The 15,834-nt window shown below is 29.6% G+C and overlaps 1 protein-coding gene across 3 annotated transcripts in view; it reads right to left on the bottom strand.

The window, feature by feature from the left end:
* Nucleotides 1-15,834, bottom strand: part of LOC142333408 (ATP-binding cassette sub-family C member 4-like) — a 200,339-nt gene that overhangs the window by 27,483 nt on the left and 157,022 nt on the right. For all 3 annotated transcript variants that reach the window (XM_075380456.1, XM_075380457.1, XM_075380458.1), the window contains exons 19-22: nucleotides 15,027-15,177; nucleotides 9,459-9,565; nucleotides 7,618-7,744; nucleotides 1,134-1,301 (exon numbers count right to left, since the gene is read on the bottom strand). In XM_075380456.1, coding sequence (XP_075236571.1) covers nucleotides 1,134-1,301; nucleotides 7,618-7,744; nucleotides 9,459-9,565; nucleotides 15,027-15,177 — 553 coding nt within the window. The remainder of the gene's footprint in view (nucleotides 1-1,133; nucleotides 1,302-7,617; nucleotides 7,745-9,458; nucleotides 9,566-15,026; nucleotides 15,178-15,834) is intronic.

Genomic DNA, 15,834 nt, shown 5'->3' on the forward strand with positions numbered 1-15,834 from the left:
GGTACCAAAAATGTTGACAGAAAATCATCTTGCTGCAGCTCAAACATTTTTGAGACGCTATGAAAATGAAGGTGATGATTTACAAAAACATATTCTGACCGGTGATGAAACATGGATATCTTATTCAAATGCTGAGATAAAGCAGCAATTAATGTAATGGTGGCATCATCCCCCAAAGCCCAAAAAATTTTAACAAGAAAGTTCAATGAAAAAGCTTACAGCTACAGTTTTCTGGAATTCTGAAGGGATATTGCTATTTGAATTTCTTAAATGTGGAAAAACTGTTAATGTCGATACTTACTGTGAAATGCTTACAAAACTTAAGATGTGCAATTCAAAACGAAAGGTGCAGGAAGCTAACAGACAGGATTTTGTTTCTCCATGACCTCACATGGCAAACAAATCCGCTGAACAATTGTGATGATTTCATTGGGTAATCTTTGAACATCTGCCTTACAGCATGGATCTTGCATGAGTGATTATTATCTTTTCTCCATTTAAAACAATAGCTTACATCACATATGTTTGCAAACAGAGTAATTAATTGGTTTAAATCAGGCGGAAGAATTTTTCAGTAATGGAATAATGAAGCTGGTAAGCTGATATTCTATTACTTCGAATATTATGAGACATTTATGAAATTGGCTCTGTAAAATGTAGAACTAGGCACAGGGTTCGTGCTTTCACAAACTCAGTTAGCTAATTCAGAGGGCAACAATGTAGGACATTCAAAATGCCCGGATGAGGCCTGCAGCGAAGGCAAAAGCTGAGTTTAAAAATCACTGATGTAAATGTCTACTGAGGCGTTTTCATCGGTGGCATCTCAATGAGGCCTGGCTTATTACTATGAGATGTAAAAACCTAAAGGGCAAAAGACAATTTCCCATTAAAGCCCATCAGGGGTGGGATGGTGTGGCGACCAAAAGCATCACAAGGCAGGTGACTTCCTCTGCGGGGTTGGAAGTTTTTTTTCTATTTTGCTTATTTCAATTTTTATACCAAAATGGCCCTTACTTAAAAAATATACCTCGTTCTTTGTTAATTAACAAATGATTATTTCCATTCTAAAATGTACACATTACCAAAGCAAACTTATTATTTTTTTTAATGAAATTACCAAAAGAAAAACATACTTGCATCAGTTTCTTCGGCTGGGAGCGATGCGTATTCCAAAACACGTTCTGCTGAAGTCATTTGATTGGCGATTTCCGCTGACGCTCTCATACCCCATTGTAAAAGACTAGCAACTGATATAGCCTGAGTAATAGCAAGACCAGCACTCGCTCCACTTCCAGCTACATCTAAAAAAAGGTATAATTAAAAAACTTATTGTACGTAAAAAAAAAATGTAGCATTAAAATAGATAGGTAAAAAATAACTTCATATAATTATGACAATGATATTGATGGACTGATGATGGTGGTAATAACAGTGAAAATAATACATTAGAAAATGTATAAATTAAAGTAGGGCATACATAAATAAAGCATGTGTTTGATGATAAACTGCATTATCTTTGTTCAATTGTAATTTGTAAAACTGGGAGGCAAATGAGAGGAAATCAAGACTAATAAAAATAAAGTCATTGGATAAAATAATGAGATGACATGGAAACAGAAAAAGTAATGGATGTACATTATAGAGAGATAAAAGAAGGAGGGAGATGTATGGTTTATTGTCATAATAGAGATAAACAAATCTGACAAATAGGGTTTCTATTCAATTATTAGCTACATCAATGTATGGTTATAACAGCGAAAGGATGTGGTCATTAAATCATAAATTTAGTAAAAGTGAATTTACCAAAACTGTGTCTAAGCTTTGTACAAATTCATTAGTATGATAATACTCATCAAAATAAATATAATGTTTTATTTACTTCAATAAATAATTTAAAATTATACGCATCACATCAGGTAGGGGGTAGCAGGAGATTAATGGATGTATTAAAAAAAAAAAAAAAAAAGAACTGCTCAAGCATCTGATTGGGTGGAACAAAAATACAGAATAAAAAATCTGATGTGGACAACACATGACTTCCTTGTGTGCCTACTAAATTACATTTACACATTTTTTAAAATGAAAAGTACACAAAACTTTTATTTCATTAAAAACTTCTGATTTTTTTTTGGTTATTATTGAATGAATTATTATTCATCATAAAACACTTTTTTTATAATGACAGATTAATAATTATTAATAAATCAATATATTTAAATTTAAAAAAAAAGTAGATGAAGTCTGATTCAAACCAATGTGCCTTCCCCTAAGATCCAAATATTTCATTAATTAAAATTTTATTTAGCTATAACTCTGGAACTAATGAAAATAAGTACTACATATGATATATCGTTGAAATGTTCCCAATGAGGACTTATTACTGCAGTAAAGAAAAAGTTCAAAATACAAATGTTTTTGGATTTTGGGCGTTTTTGGACACTTTTGATTCAGTCAATTGCAATCAAAATGGGAGGTGCACAACTAGATGTTACAACAGTCCTAAATTCAAAATTTCAATATCCTATGGCTAATCGTTTTTGAGTTTTGCGAGGTACATACATACATACATACAGACGTCACACCGAAACTAATCAAAATGGATTCAGGGATGGTCAAAATGGATATTTCCGTTGAAAAATGAAAACCGAAATTTTTCAGAATCAGAATACGTCCTTTACTTCGTAAAAGTAAAAAAAAAAAAAAAAATTAACGTGAAAAATAATAAATATTGGAAAAAAATATTAAAACAATTATGTGAAGATATTTAATAAATTTTAAAAAATCAAAAATTTAAATTATCTGATACAAATTAAATGAAGATAGAAAAAATTGCAGTTTTTTTTTTAAATTTTGATATGGTAATATTGATTTTTTATTCCTTGTAAGAATTAAAGGAAGTATTGTGATCATAAAACATTTCAGTTTTCATATTCCAACGGAAATATCCATTTTGACTAGTTTCGACGTGACATCTGTACATTCGTATGTATGTATCTCATATAACTCAAAAACAATTTGCCATAGGATGTTGAAATTTTGGTTTTAACACTTTTGAAACATCTAGTTATGCACCTCCCTCCTTGATTGCAAACGAGATTAAAATGAAAATTTTAATTAATGAAATATTTTGATCTTAAAGGAAAGGCTCATCGGTTCGAATCAGACTTCATCTCCTTTTGTTATTTTTTTAACTTTTTCTTTTATTAAATTAAATTTGTTGATTTATTTTTTTAACCCATGATTGTAAAAAAATGCTTATAATAAATAATTATTCAATAATAACAATAAAAAAAAATACGAAAAAAAAATGAAAAGTTTTTAGTGAAATAAAATTTTATGTACTTTTAAAAATGTGTATATATAATTTAACAGGCATTGTAACATATGTGTACATGTAATAGAGTTTGTGAAACATCTGATTATTTAATATTAATTGAAAATTATAATTTAGAATCGTATTATTTTTGAATGTTCTTACTAAATTCTTATAAAAATTGTATATTTATTTTTAAAAAAACAATTTTATTTAATTATTTGACAGAAAAATAAAATACATTTTTGAATTGTATTCAATTTAAAGTGATTGTTGAGAATTTTTTTCACTGTGCGTAATATGCACAAGATTTCTGGTGTCTGCGTAAATAAAAGTTAATAATAATTAAATTATTCCATTTAGTGAATTCCTATATACTGGTTACAAATATTAATTTTGACCTTACGTAGTAGAATAATCGGTTTTTATTATTGGATTAATTGGTAAACAATTTATTTAAATAGTAATCAAGGGACTTTTACTCTAAACTAATATTTCAGGTAAGATTATTCAATTAATAATTGTATAAATATTTCATGTTAATAAAAACTAAAATTTCAGCAACTATTTATAACTGTCCAGTTTATAAAAGAATTGGAGGATTGTATCTCACTTTCAAATGGAATAAGTTTAAGTGAAGTGCAACAAAAATGTGTATAGTTAATTTAATAGACGTACAAGGAAGTTATGTGGTATCCACATCAGATTTTTAAAGAAAATAACGAGGTGAGATTTTTTTAAATTGGATAGTAACAGATTAATTTTATTAAATATGACCCATTGGTATTAATATATAAACTATTTATATAACAGTTTCCACTAACCAACAATCTTTAATAGTAATGTTCGAGCGCTTCTGGATTATTAATCCATCCTCAGGAACAATTATGTGTTAAACATTATAATTATTTACTTCACATATCATTAATTATATTAAATTGAATTTTACAAAAATATGAATATAACAATTGATTGTCAAAAAGTAAAATGAAGTTAACATTATCCATCATGTCAGTACAAAGATCTGAATTGTTGTTTATTAAAATGTAGCAGTATTACCAATATTATTTGATAGTTTTTATTTGTATGTTTATAATAGAGATTACAATTATTATTATATTTAATAATCAATGACATTAACGAACTGATTTCTTAATTTATTTTGATTATCAATTTTAAATATATTATTTTCCATGCCTATGAAGGTGTTTTTAATAATTTTATTTTAATTCAAAATTGTTAGATTAAAGTATAATAGATTAAATTTATATGCATGTTTAAGAATGTTGGTTTCCTTATTATTAAATTCAATATTAGTGGTGTTGATTACGTCCGATCCAAACTTATGTTCCTGATTAACTACATTATCGTGAATTGTATTGTTATTACACAGGGGTTATTTTTTTTTCAAGGTCCGATCGGTCGCGAAATAAAAACCTGCGCAAAAATCAGATGTACCTTTGCGCATATGTGTTGCGCAGCGTCTCTAGTATAGCCTTCAATCACGCCGCGTCACTTCGTTTAGTTCTGAACATGCAGCTAGCACGTAAACATGTCTACAACAATAGCATCTCCCGCCAAGTGTGAAGCGCATGCGGTAATTCTATTTCTTCAGGCTGAGGGGTGTAATGCAGCTGAAATTCATAGACGAATAAGTAATGTCAGGGAAGGAAGCGAATGTCAACCGATGATCTCGTTGAGCAAGTGGATGAGGCAATTCGAGAAAATCATCGGTTCACAATTTCTGTATTGAGTGATTTGTTTCCTGAAATTTCAAGGTCAGCTCTCTACACTATTGTGAGCGAGAGCCTTCAGTACCGCAAACTGTGTGCGAGATGGGTTCCCAAGATGCTGTCCGACCATCACAAAACAATGAGAATGGACGCCTCCCTAACGTTTATCCAGCACTACCACAATGAAGGAGAAGATTTTTTGGAAAAAATTTTCAGAGTGGACGGGACATGGGTCTGTTTTGAAACTGAAGAAACAAAAGAACAATCCAAAGAGTGGATGCATTCTCATTCTCCCAGTAAACCAAAGAAGTTCAAGCGAGCCTTCTCCAACATAAAGTATATGGCTACTGTATTCTGGGACCGGAATGGGTTTCTCTTGGTGGAATTCATGAAACATGGCAAGACCATCACTGCAGCCTCATACTGTGTGACTCTTCAATTTCTCCGAAGGGCGATTCAGAATAAGCGGAGAGGAATGGTGTCATCAGGCATTGTCTTTCACCATGACAATGCTCGGCCGCACACTGCAGCTGTAACAAAGAAGCTCCTACAGCGTTTTCGTTGAGAAGTGTTTGATCACCCACCATCACAGCCCGGACTTGGCTCCATCCGATTTTTACCTCTTTGCTCACACGAAACGCTGGCTAGGAGGACAACATTTTGGCACAAGACATCAAGCTGCAGACCAGTGTAGAAACATGGCTGAAAACACAGGCGGCTCCGTTCTATGACGAGGGTATTGGAAAGTTTAGACAAATGTCTAAATCGGAGTGGCGACTATGTAGAGAAATAGTGTAACTATGTAAGTACTTGTTACAAATAAAAAATTTCTTATTTTCACTGTGGTTTTAATTTCGTGTCTGATCGGACCTTGAAATCTATGAAATTTCTTATTCATATTAGAATATTTAGTATTCATTAATTTGTTAATATTACAATCAATTAATTATATTATACAATTAACAAAAAATCACACAACCCCAACTGAAAGATCAAATCCACGTGGAAAATGTATAGTTGTGTATTTCAGTTTTGTTTTTTATTATATAATGCTTTAATTTCATTCTTTAACCATTCCTATTTCACATTTCTTTTTATTAATAATATACAGGAAACCCACTAAACAGGACACCATAAATCATTATAATTTGATCACCTTGGAATCAAAAAATGTTGATGTTTAATTCATTAATATACAGAGCTATAAAATATTTAAAACATGACAATATAAAATTAAACAATGAATTAAACAATATTAAATATATAGCTATAACTAAGGGATAAAATAAAAACCTAATAAATAAATTATATACTAAAATAAAAAATAAAATTTATAAAAAAGATAATATAAAACTAACAAATAATAAAGGATATAAATATGCTAAAACTGAACATAATATAATTACAAAAAAAACTCAATAAAATATTTAAATCCTTTGAATTAAAAACTGCATACACAACAAATAACAAAATAATTAACTATATAAACAACAGAGATCCTACTAGAATAATAAAACAATAAATTAAAAATTTAAGTTAGATAAAGAGTATATAGTTTATAATGCGCAAATTGAGATCTGAAACGTATCGGGATGACTAACCAATCTTTTTCAATTAGAATTAATGAACACATTAATTGTATAAATAAAGGAAATAAAGAACGATCCAATTTTCCTAGACATATCTTAAAAAATAATCATAATTACAAGCCAGATAATTTTATTAATATTCTCGAATATTCCAATAACTTATAAAACAAATATTATAGAAAAATATTATGTATTCTTAAATAATAAAAGTTTAATAAATGAACAAACAAAATTTTAAAATGATGTATAGTCAAACAAATATTAAACAATAATTTTGATTCTTAGGTTGGTAATACTACTTCATACTAATAAACATAACAATTGAGACCTCCATACTGACATGACGGATAACCTTAAATTTATTTTACCTTTTGACTATCAATTGTTATATTTATATTTTTATAAAATTCAATTTAGTAAACTTAATGATATGTGATGTAAATAATTATAATGTATAACACATCATTGTTCCTGAGGATGGATTAATAATCTGAAAACGCTTAAACATTACTATTACGCTCGGTCAGTAAGTGTAAACTATTATATAAATAAGTAACAGATTGCTAACTGGTGGCAATACAAGCAGAACAACTATTCCTTTCTTGTATGTAAAAGTATTATGCTTAGTTAATAAAAGCAATTCCACAGTTTGTTTTTCTTTCTTATACGTTTCAAAACAAATACAGCTTCCATAATACTAATTTCCAATCAGCTTCTTCATTCATTAATACTTATTTTTAACCTTAATACTCTATTATTAATTGGTCTCCTTTCTTTTATCACATCTTAATCGGTTAACATATCCTTCTTGTATTACACCAAATTCTTCTGTTCTGAATAGTTAGTAATTACTTACTTTTTATCAATCTATTTAACTCGTATCCTGTATGGACATCAAATTATGAGGAATGTGTGTACTCAATAAAATTTAATTATATTACAATACAATTTTATAAAGATAAATTGTAAAAGTTATAATTACCACTATGTGTAAATATCAGGGCACTGAAAGTAACACAGCTAATGAAAATGGAACATGACAAATCCAGAATTGATGCAAATCCTGATGATGTATAAATAAACATAAACACGGTACCTGTATGAAGATCCTAAACAAAACAAAAATAATAGTATCTAAAAAAAACAGATTTCATTACTTAACATGAAAATTAAATTATAAAAATATATTATATTATACAACAATTATTTTCATATATATTTATATATTATACAATTAGGATATGTATGTAGTAAACATGCACCACAAAACTTATATGTTCTTGGAACATAAAAGTTTAATTTACATCAGTAAATCTAATAAAGGCTTAGATCTTTTCTTTCATATTTTTAATCAATATAATTAATTAGTATGGTTGTTCATAATTGTTTGGCTGTTGAGTTTACTGATCTATCATCAACATGAGTTTGGTAAAAATACAAAATTTTTTTCATGGTAATTCAAAAATCTAAATAATTTATTGTAACCGATACTCAAGAGTGAATACATGTAGGAACGGCGTAAAAACCTGATGGTTTTCATTAGCATGCAGCCAACAATATAAGATGAGTGGAGGAGGAAAGCTGTGGGACTAACTGTCCACATGACATTACTTTATTGGTGATGGAGATGTGGTCAGGTGAGAATTGTGTGTGCATCAGAATAATTTTTCAAAGATTTTTTAAGTCGCATTACTTTTTAGTGCCCATTCTGCCAACAAAAATAAAATAAAATAATTAACTTTTAATAACTATCTATACTATTATATAAAGAAGAAGAGGGTTTTTGTTTGTTTAGGATAAACAAAAAAAACTACTTGATCAATCGCAACCAAATTTTTACCCGTGTTTCTTGACGTAACTGAGAATGTTTTTAGATATACTTCATCTTGAAAAATCTCAAAGAACTAACTGATTGATTGCTTTCAAATTTTCAGCGTACATTCATATTATACCATGGATCATTTTAAGCCACAGACTGAGGCCTAGCTCCCTTGAAGGTTAAAACATCAAAGATATTCATCAAACCCATTATCTTCCACTGTACAAGAATAAATAACCAATGCCAGAAAAGTACTGCAACTTTGATGTGAGATTTTTTTTAATGTTTTATTTTCTGTAACTTAACTGTGGTTTTGTTATACGTTTTAAGGAGGCAAAAGTTTTGGAAGAATCTTGTTTGGTTCCAATCATAATAAAAATTTATTTATTTAAAAAAATGTTTATTCGTTCTGCATTCGCTGAGTATTACTAAAGATATTTTTAAATATTTTTATTCTTCTTTTTTAATAATATGCTATGGAATACTGTAGTTGAAAAAGAGATCTTCCGGTAAATCAAACCATACACATCACATTAGTCTAAGCAAAAAACAAAACTTCTTCTGCTATTATGTATAACTAATAAAAAAAATTATGAAACTTGTAAAAGATGTAATTATATATAAATGCTCAAGATAATGGTTGGATAAAGAAAAGCAACATGACTGACTGGGCCAGAATCTTTGAAAGAGGCATCTTAGAAATTTTTGATTTTTTAGATAATAGATTAGACTTTAAATCTCTAGACTAAATCTCATGGACAGAAACAAAATTCAGTAATATCCCGTCTATCCAAATTTGTTAAGATCAATATTTATTCAGATGAATAAAAATTCTTACAAAAATTAGTTTTAATGGATTACCAACGATAATTTAGATAATAGGCGATTTACTACATCTTAGATTCAAGTGAAATTTAAAAGATAACCTCATAATTTTTATTTGAATTAATTTAAATAATAACAAAAAAATAAATTAAAAAAATAACACAATGAACAATACGTACTTGGTGATGATCAAATTCTGACTGCAGTACACTTTGTGCACCCAGAGCTCTAATTGTAGGTAAACCATGTAACGTTGAATTAAGATGTGAAAATACAGGACTTCGAGCTGTAAATAAAATTAAGAAAATAAGAAAAACCCAATTAATATATAAACAAAAAAATAAATGAAATAAAATATTAAAAGGAAGGATGAAAAAAGCTGTATAAAAGCCCTCTCTTTCTCTCTTTTTATTCTGTTTAGCGTCTGGAACTACTGCAAGATATTACTGCAGAGGATGAATATGGATGAATGCAGAGGATGAAAAGATTTTTTCTATCGATATCACAAATTACAAATATTTCTATTTAATTAGCATCCCCGTCGCATTTCCCATTGCAGTCAGGGCTTGCTTCCTGTTTAGCCAGGAGGCTCTGCTCCCTGGACCTCCTGTATTCATTTAACTCATGCTTGTGAGAATAAAAATTAAAGCCTGTTCTATTTATAAAAAAATATCAGGGTGTTGTAATTTCTTCAGTATAACAGTTTGGTCAGTACAGGACCTGAAACTTAGTGATCTGATGAATGTGGGTTTTAAAATAGTCGACCTCCATCTTAAAAACAGTAGTTATAGCTGTGTTGCGTTTTATGGTTACCTGTGTGAACTCAACCTTTTGGAAGGTAGAGTTCAGTTCCTTCATTTTTAGAAAGACATTCAGTCTTGTCCGAGACTTAGCTAAATGTGTTTTGTTAGGAGTTTATGTTAGTTAGTAGTACACTGATGGGAATGTCGCTTGTAGCATTCACATTGGTGGCATCCTGGCTCAGGCTAAACCGAAAGATGTCATTGCCGAGGTACTGAAGATGACCTCCAGTAAAGCCCATAAGGGGTAGGTATGGACGAGGTGGCATGGTGACTGAAACCATCACATGGAGGGTATCTTCCCATATGGGTTTAAGATGATAAGCCATTCTTCATATGGTAAAAATGTATTTTACCCAGTGCTTAGCGTGCTTAGTCATGTCGTAGTGGTGTTTTTTAAACACCATTACGACATGACAGTACATCATTTATCATTATTTTTTTTTTTTAATGTTTTTTAGTCAAGTAAATAGAGGCAGATGCAACCAGTTGTGTTACTATTCACATACAGTACCAGTGAAAAGGGACAGCCCTTTTCACTGTTGTTAGTTGAGCTCCCACACCATTCACTGTCACACCCCTTAAGAAATCAAAATTAAAAAAAAATCTAGAAACAGTTCTTAGATATTTATTTGAAGAGTATTTGCAAGCCCAAATTTATTAAATATCTCATTTAGTATAGTCAGAAATGGGGAAAAATTTCAATCATTCATCAAAATTATTTAGCTTTCTTCAATCCTTTAAACTCAGAATTTCAAAAATCTGTAAGCTGATTTTTGGATATTCACAACACAAAGATTACACACACAAAAATCAAGTTGATAATTTCATTTGTTACTGAAAAATTTTAAAAAATAGCAAATTTCATTGTTAATTCATTTTAACCCTTTAAACTTGGACTTTCAAAAAATTTTTTTTTAGTGTGCACTTACACCATAAGAAGAACATGTATACAAATTTTCATCAATTTATCTTCAGTAGTTACTGTTAGGCAATGATTATGAATCAGTTTCGACATGTTTCTTATATAAACAGTGTGTGAGTGTGTGTGTATGTGCTTGTGTGTATATATATATTTTTTTTTTACCCTACCCCACAAAAAATGATTTTATACATTTTTCTTTTTTCAGCTATATTTTGCTTCAGAAAAGTGGTTAATGGTATCTTTTGCATCTATATTTTCTACATCAGTAAGCCTTCAAACTACTAAAAAATCTTTTGCTCATTCCATTCCAAAGGTCTGTGGTTACAAAAAACACTTTTTTTTAAATTTTTTAAAGAAGTTCTTTATAATTAATTTTAAATCTAGCTTTGTCTCGCAAGTCATCCATTGCATTTAAAACATAGAAATCTTAATTTTTGATAGCCTTTAGTTAGTATTTCTTGAAAAAATAAATTAGAAAAAATTTTACCCTCTTAGTAGAAAATTACAACTTGATTTATTTAAAATTATGACTATATCTTTTGCATTTTTTAAGCAATTTTAAAAAGTGCTTTTTTAAATTTATTATTCCCGTTTAGGTTATTCTTAAAAATTACCCAAATGAAGGGGTGTCCCCTTCAGTGGGAGCCTTCAAAATGAAAAAAACATTTACAGAAATTTCCAATTTTCAATGCTCAAAATGTATTCTGTTGATCCATAAAGTTACTAAAATAATTAATATCCCTTCCCTGACGAAGAAATTCTAAATTAAAGAAAAAATTAATTTTGATTTTTAAATTCATTTATGTAAGTATCATAAGATTAGAAGTAAATATTTTTACATAAAACTGTGAAAAAAAGAATTCACATTCTGGTAACTGTTTATCATAACCCAGCTTAAAGGATTGAATTGAATTTTACAAAAATGAATTGCATAACTTGACCAGAAGAGCCAGAAAAAACAGGTAACCATTGCCGGCTTTTTTTACCCCAAGGTTTAAATTTAAATTTCTTGAATTTCTACATGAAAATACAGTGTGATTTTCTAGTCCTGTTACCCAATTGTTAATGTCTGGTAATTTTTTCCAAGAAAGGGAAATATTTTTTGTGACACGAAGTTGGTAGCGCTACTCAACCGGTATAGATACAGCAGAGTGAGTTGATTCTCCTTGAGCTGTGTAAACTTTTGTGCCGTTAAGGTGGTGTTATGAACAGAATATCTTTTATCATATAATAACGAGTTTTCATTCTTGAACAATATTTTGCTACGAAATTGTACGCGAGTGTAAAAGAATCATTTCAAATTAAATTTGTTGGTGTTCCTCCGCCAGAAAAAATGTCAATTTCTAGGCTAGCAAACTGATTTCGAGAGACAGGTAGTGTTTGCGACAGAAAACGTAGCGGTCGACCGACTCGCTTGACAGATGACGTTTTAGAGAATGTGAAAACAATATTGTTCAATTCTCCACGGAAAAGTTTACGAAAACTTTCCACGCAAGTCGGTTTGTCACATTCGAGTGTTCAGAAAGCCACTAAAAAATTGAAATTGCATCCGTATCGCTTACGATTAGTCCAAGAGCTTCAGCCTCCAGATTTAAACAAGTGATTGCAATATTGCCGTCGGTTTAGGTCTCTTGTAAATGATAACGGAATCAAATTTTTAAACACAGCGTTCTTTAGTGATGAAGCTTAGATCCATCTCGATGTTTATGTGAACAGTCGAATTTGGAAGGTTGAAAATCCTAACGCTTACAAGACAAATCTTTGCATCCTGAAAAAATTGGTATGTGGTGTGCGATATCTCGTCATCGTATAGTCGGACCCATATTCTTCAAACAGACAGTAAATGGTGAAGTATACAGGAATATTGTGCGGCATTTTGTGTCCTTCCTGGAACCTCATGAACGGTATTGCTGGTTTCATCAAGACGGCACTACATGCCACACGTCTCGAGAAACCATGGATTTTCTGCAAGAGTTCTTTGATGATCGAATAATAAGCAAGGGCTTATGGCCTCCAACGTCCCCAGACCTCACATCTCCTGACTGCTTTTTGCAGGACTATATTAAGTCCAAGGCCTTCAAAAACAATCCTCACACTATTGATGAACTTAAAGTCAATATTACAGACTTAATCGCGAATATTTCCAATCCAACTCTTAAAAAGGTTTCTGCTAATATGCTGAAAAGAGTCCGTGCGTGTATAACCGCAAGGGGGTGGGCATTTTGAGCATATTCTTTAACAGTTATGTAAGTAATAGCTTTTTATTAAATCTCTTTTATAAGTAACAAATACATTTTTTTATTCCACCTAAATTTTCCTTTCTTAAATTACATTTAAAATTGGGTAACAGGACTAAAAACTCACTCTGTACTTTGAAGTATCAGAATGACACTAGAGTATGTATCATTATACTATAATATTCCAATGTGTCTATAAAAAAATGATAGAACCAAAAAACAGAAAAATACTCAAAATCATCCATTTAGACTATTAAATTATTTATTTACAAAAATATTATAAAACATTTTCTACTTGATGAGGGTTTGACATAATTAAAAAAAGAAGTACAAATAGGTCGGTCATATGGGCTTCTTATTTTAAGTAAAAATTAACTTCAAAAGTTTCTTAAGCAAAATAATTAAACAAAAATTAAAGAAATCTATAACTGATAAGCACTGGACTATAACTCTTACCCAATTGATAGACAAATATAGATTTTAAATTTCATAAATTTATTTTAATCAAAATTTTACTCAATTTAAATTTAATTTACAAGTAATGATATATAATTTAATAATTACTATATACATACATGGTAACCTAAAATATTTTATACTGAGCACAAAGCTTTTTGATGGTTATGGACAACATGACACCAGAAAAACAAAGAATGGAATTTTTTTAATAATACTTCAACTATATCATAGTCCACCTCTTTAAACAATCATCACTAACTCAACATTGATGTACATGTCATAACTAAATTGAGAAATTCTCCTTCTTAAAAATTCCAATACAGACACAATTTATGTTTATTTTTAGCTCTTCCATAACATGCACACCACTCAATATATGCAAATCTTGGTGTTCAATAATGAATTGCTCCAGAAACATTCAAAAAATTCAATTTTAAAAATGAGATAGTAACTCAAAATTTATCTTTATTTCATGATAAACACATTTCTCCAAATCATCGGTGATGATCAACAGTTGCCCCTGATATGCTCTTTTTTATGTATCATTTCACAATTCTGAAATATTCTGCACTATTTTTTTTATAACTCTTTCATTCATCACATCGACACTATACACAGTAAACAGTTCCCTGTGAACTTCAGCTGATAACACAAAACTACAGAACTAAACAAAAATTGATTATAAAAAGAAATCACAAACTGTAGACTATAGCAAAAAACTCAACCTCACCTTCTATGCCAGTATTAACCACTGCAAGGGAAATGAATGAATGTGCTTCTTTTTAAAAAAATAACTGTATGTAAATACACATATATAGTCTTTATTTTGTCATTCTGATTTTTAAAATTCCATATTACCACCAACTTTACTTTTAAACTGAGGCGAACCATTTGAATTTCTACCTTGTCAATATCAGTACAACAATTCTGCAATTACAAGGGTACAAACACAACACCTGATCATTCTATTTTAATAGGATAAAAATAAAATAAATACTTTAATCAGCTTAGAATAATATCACAGTAAGAAGGAAAGCACTAAAACAAATCTGGATAACACTCCAAATACAGTTGTCCGAAAAAAGGAAAAGGATATGCATAGTAACATCATGCTTGATAAGTCACTCTCTCAGTATTATTGTAATTAAATGTTATGACATTCAAAAGCCATTAAAAGTATTGTCAGTTGGTTAAATAAGAGTAAATTTATCTATCTACTGTTTTTAGAGTTACATTATAAAACATTCAATAACTACAAAACTCTAATTCAACTAAACTTTCATCTAATATAAAATATTTATTATTTATTTCATTAAAATTACTTGCCAATTCCTTCAAGACGTTTTAAATTTTTTGATGTCTTCACAAAGAATCTTCTTACAAATAAACAAATTGCACCTAATATTAAAGCTGGTATAATACAGATAGGATTTACAATGATTGCAATTAAAAGCGCACCAGTAACACCACACACACTCTGCAAAAATAAAAAAAGGGTGAATTAATTGATCGCAAGAATCCATTACAACATAATAGAATCATTTTATTTTATCTCAAGACACCCAATCCACATTACTTTTTCATCTCTAAACACATAAGTGACCATGCATAGACAGTAGATACAAATGCATTATACCCACTAGATACAGACTATGCCTGTTGCCTTTTCCATAATTAATAATGTTTAACTTAATATTCAATTTTACAATAAAAAACATAATTATGATAAATAACAAAGTCACAATGAACAAATATAACTATGATGAACGTAATGTTAAATGAAAAACTAAGTACATAAGTTTTCATACATATATCAGAAAACAAGCAATATTTTCAAAACACAATGTTATCGAAACTTATTTAAAATAACCCAAATCTTGAAAAAAATTAACTTACACAATTTTATACACCATCACTATACACACAGATAGAGGAGAAAGAACTACCTCTATGTAGAGGTAGTGGTTGCTATGTAGCAACCACATATTGAGGGTGGTACATTGCTTATTGAGGGTGATGTCTTGACATCACCCTCAATAAGCAATGTTCATGATGTCCCACAAAGAAAGAGAATTTTTCAGGACATGTTTTATTTGTGAAAATAATTAAAAAAGTTCATTTAAACATAAGTCTG

This window comes from Lycorma delicatula, chromosome 12, assembly GCF_047948215.1.
Source record: "Lycorma delicatula isolate Av1 chromosome 12, ASM4794821v1, whole genome shotgun sequence".
NCBI classification, from domain to species: domain Eukaryota; kingdom Metazoa; phylum Arthropoda; class Insecta; order Hemiptera; family Fulgoridae; genus Lycorma; species Lycorma delicatula.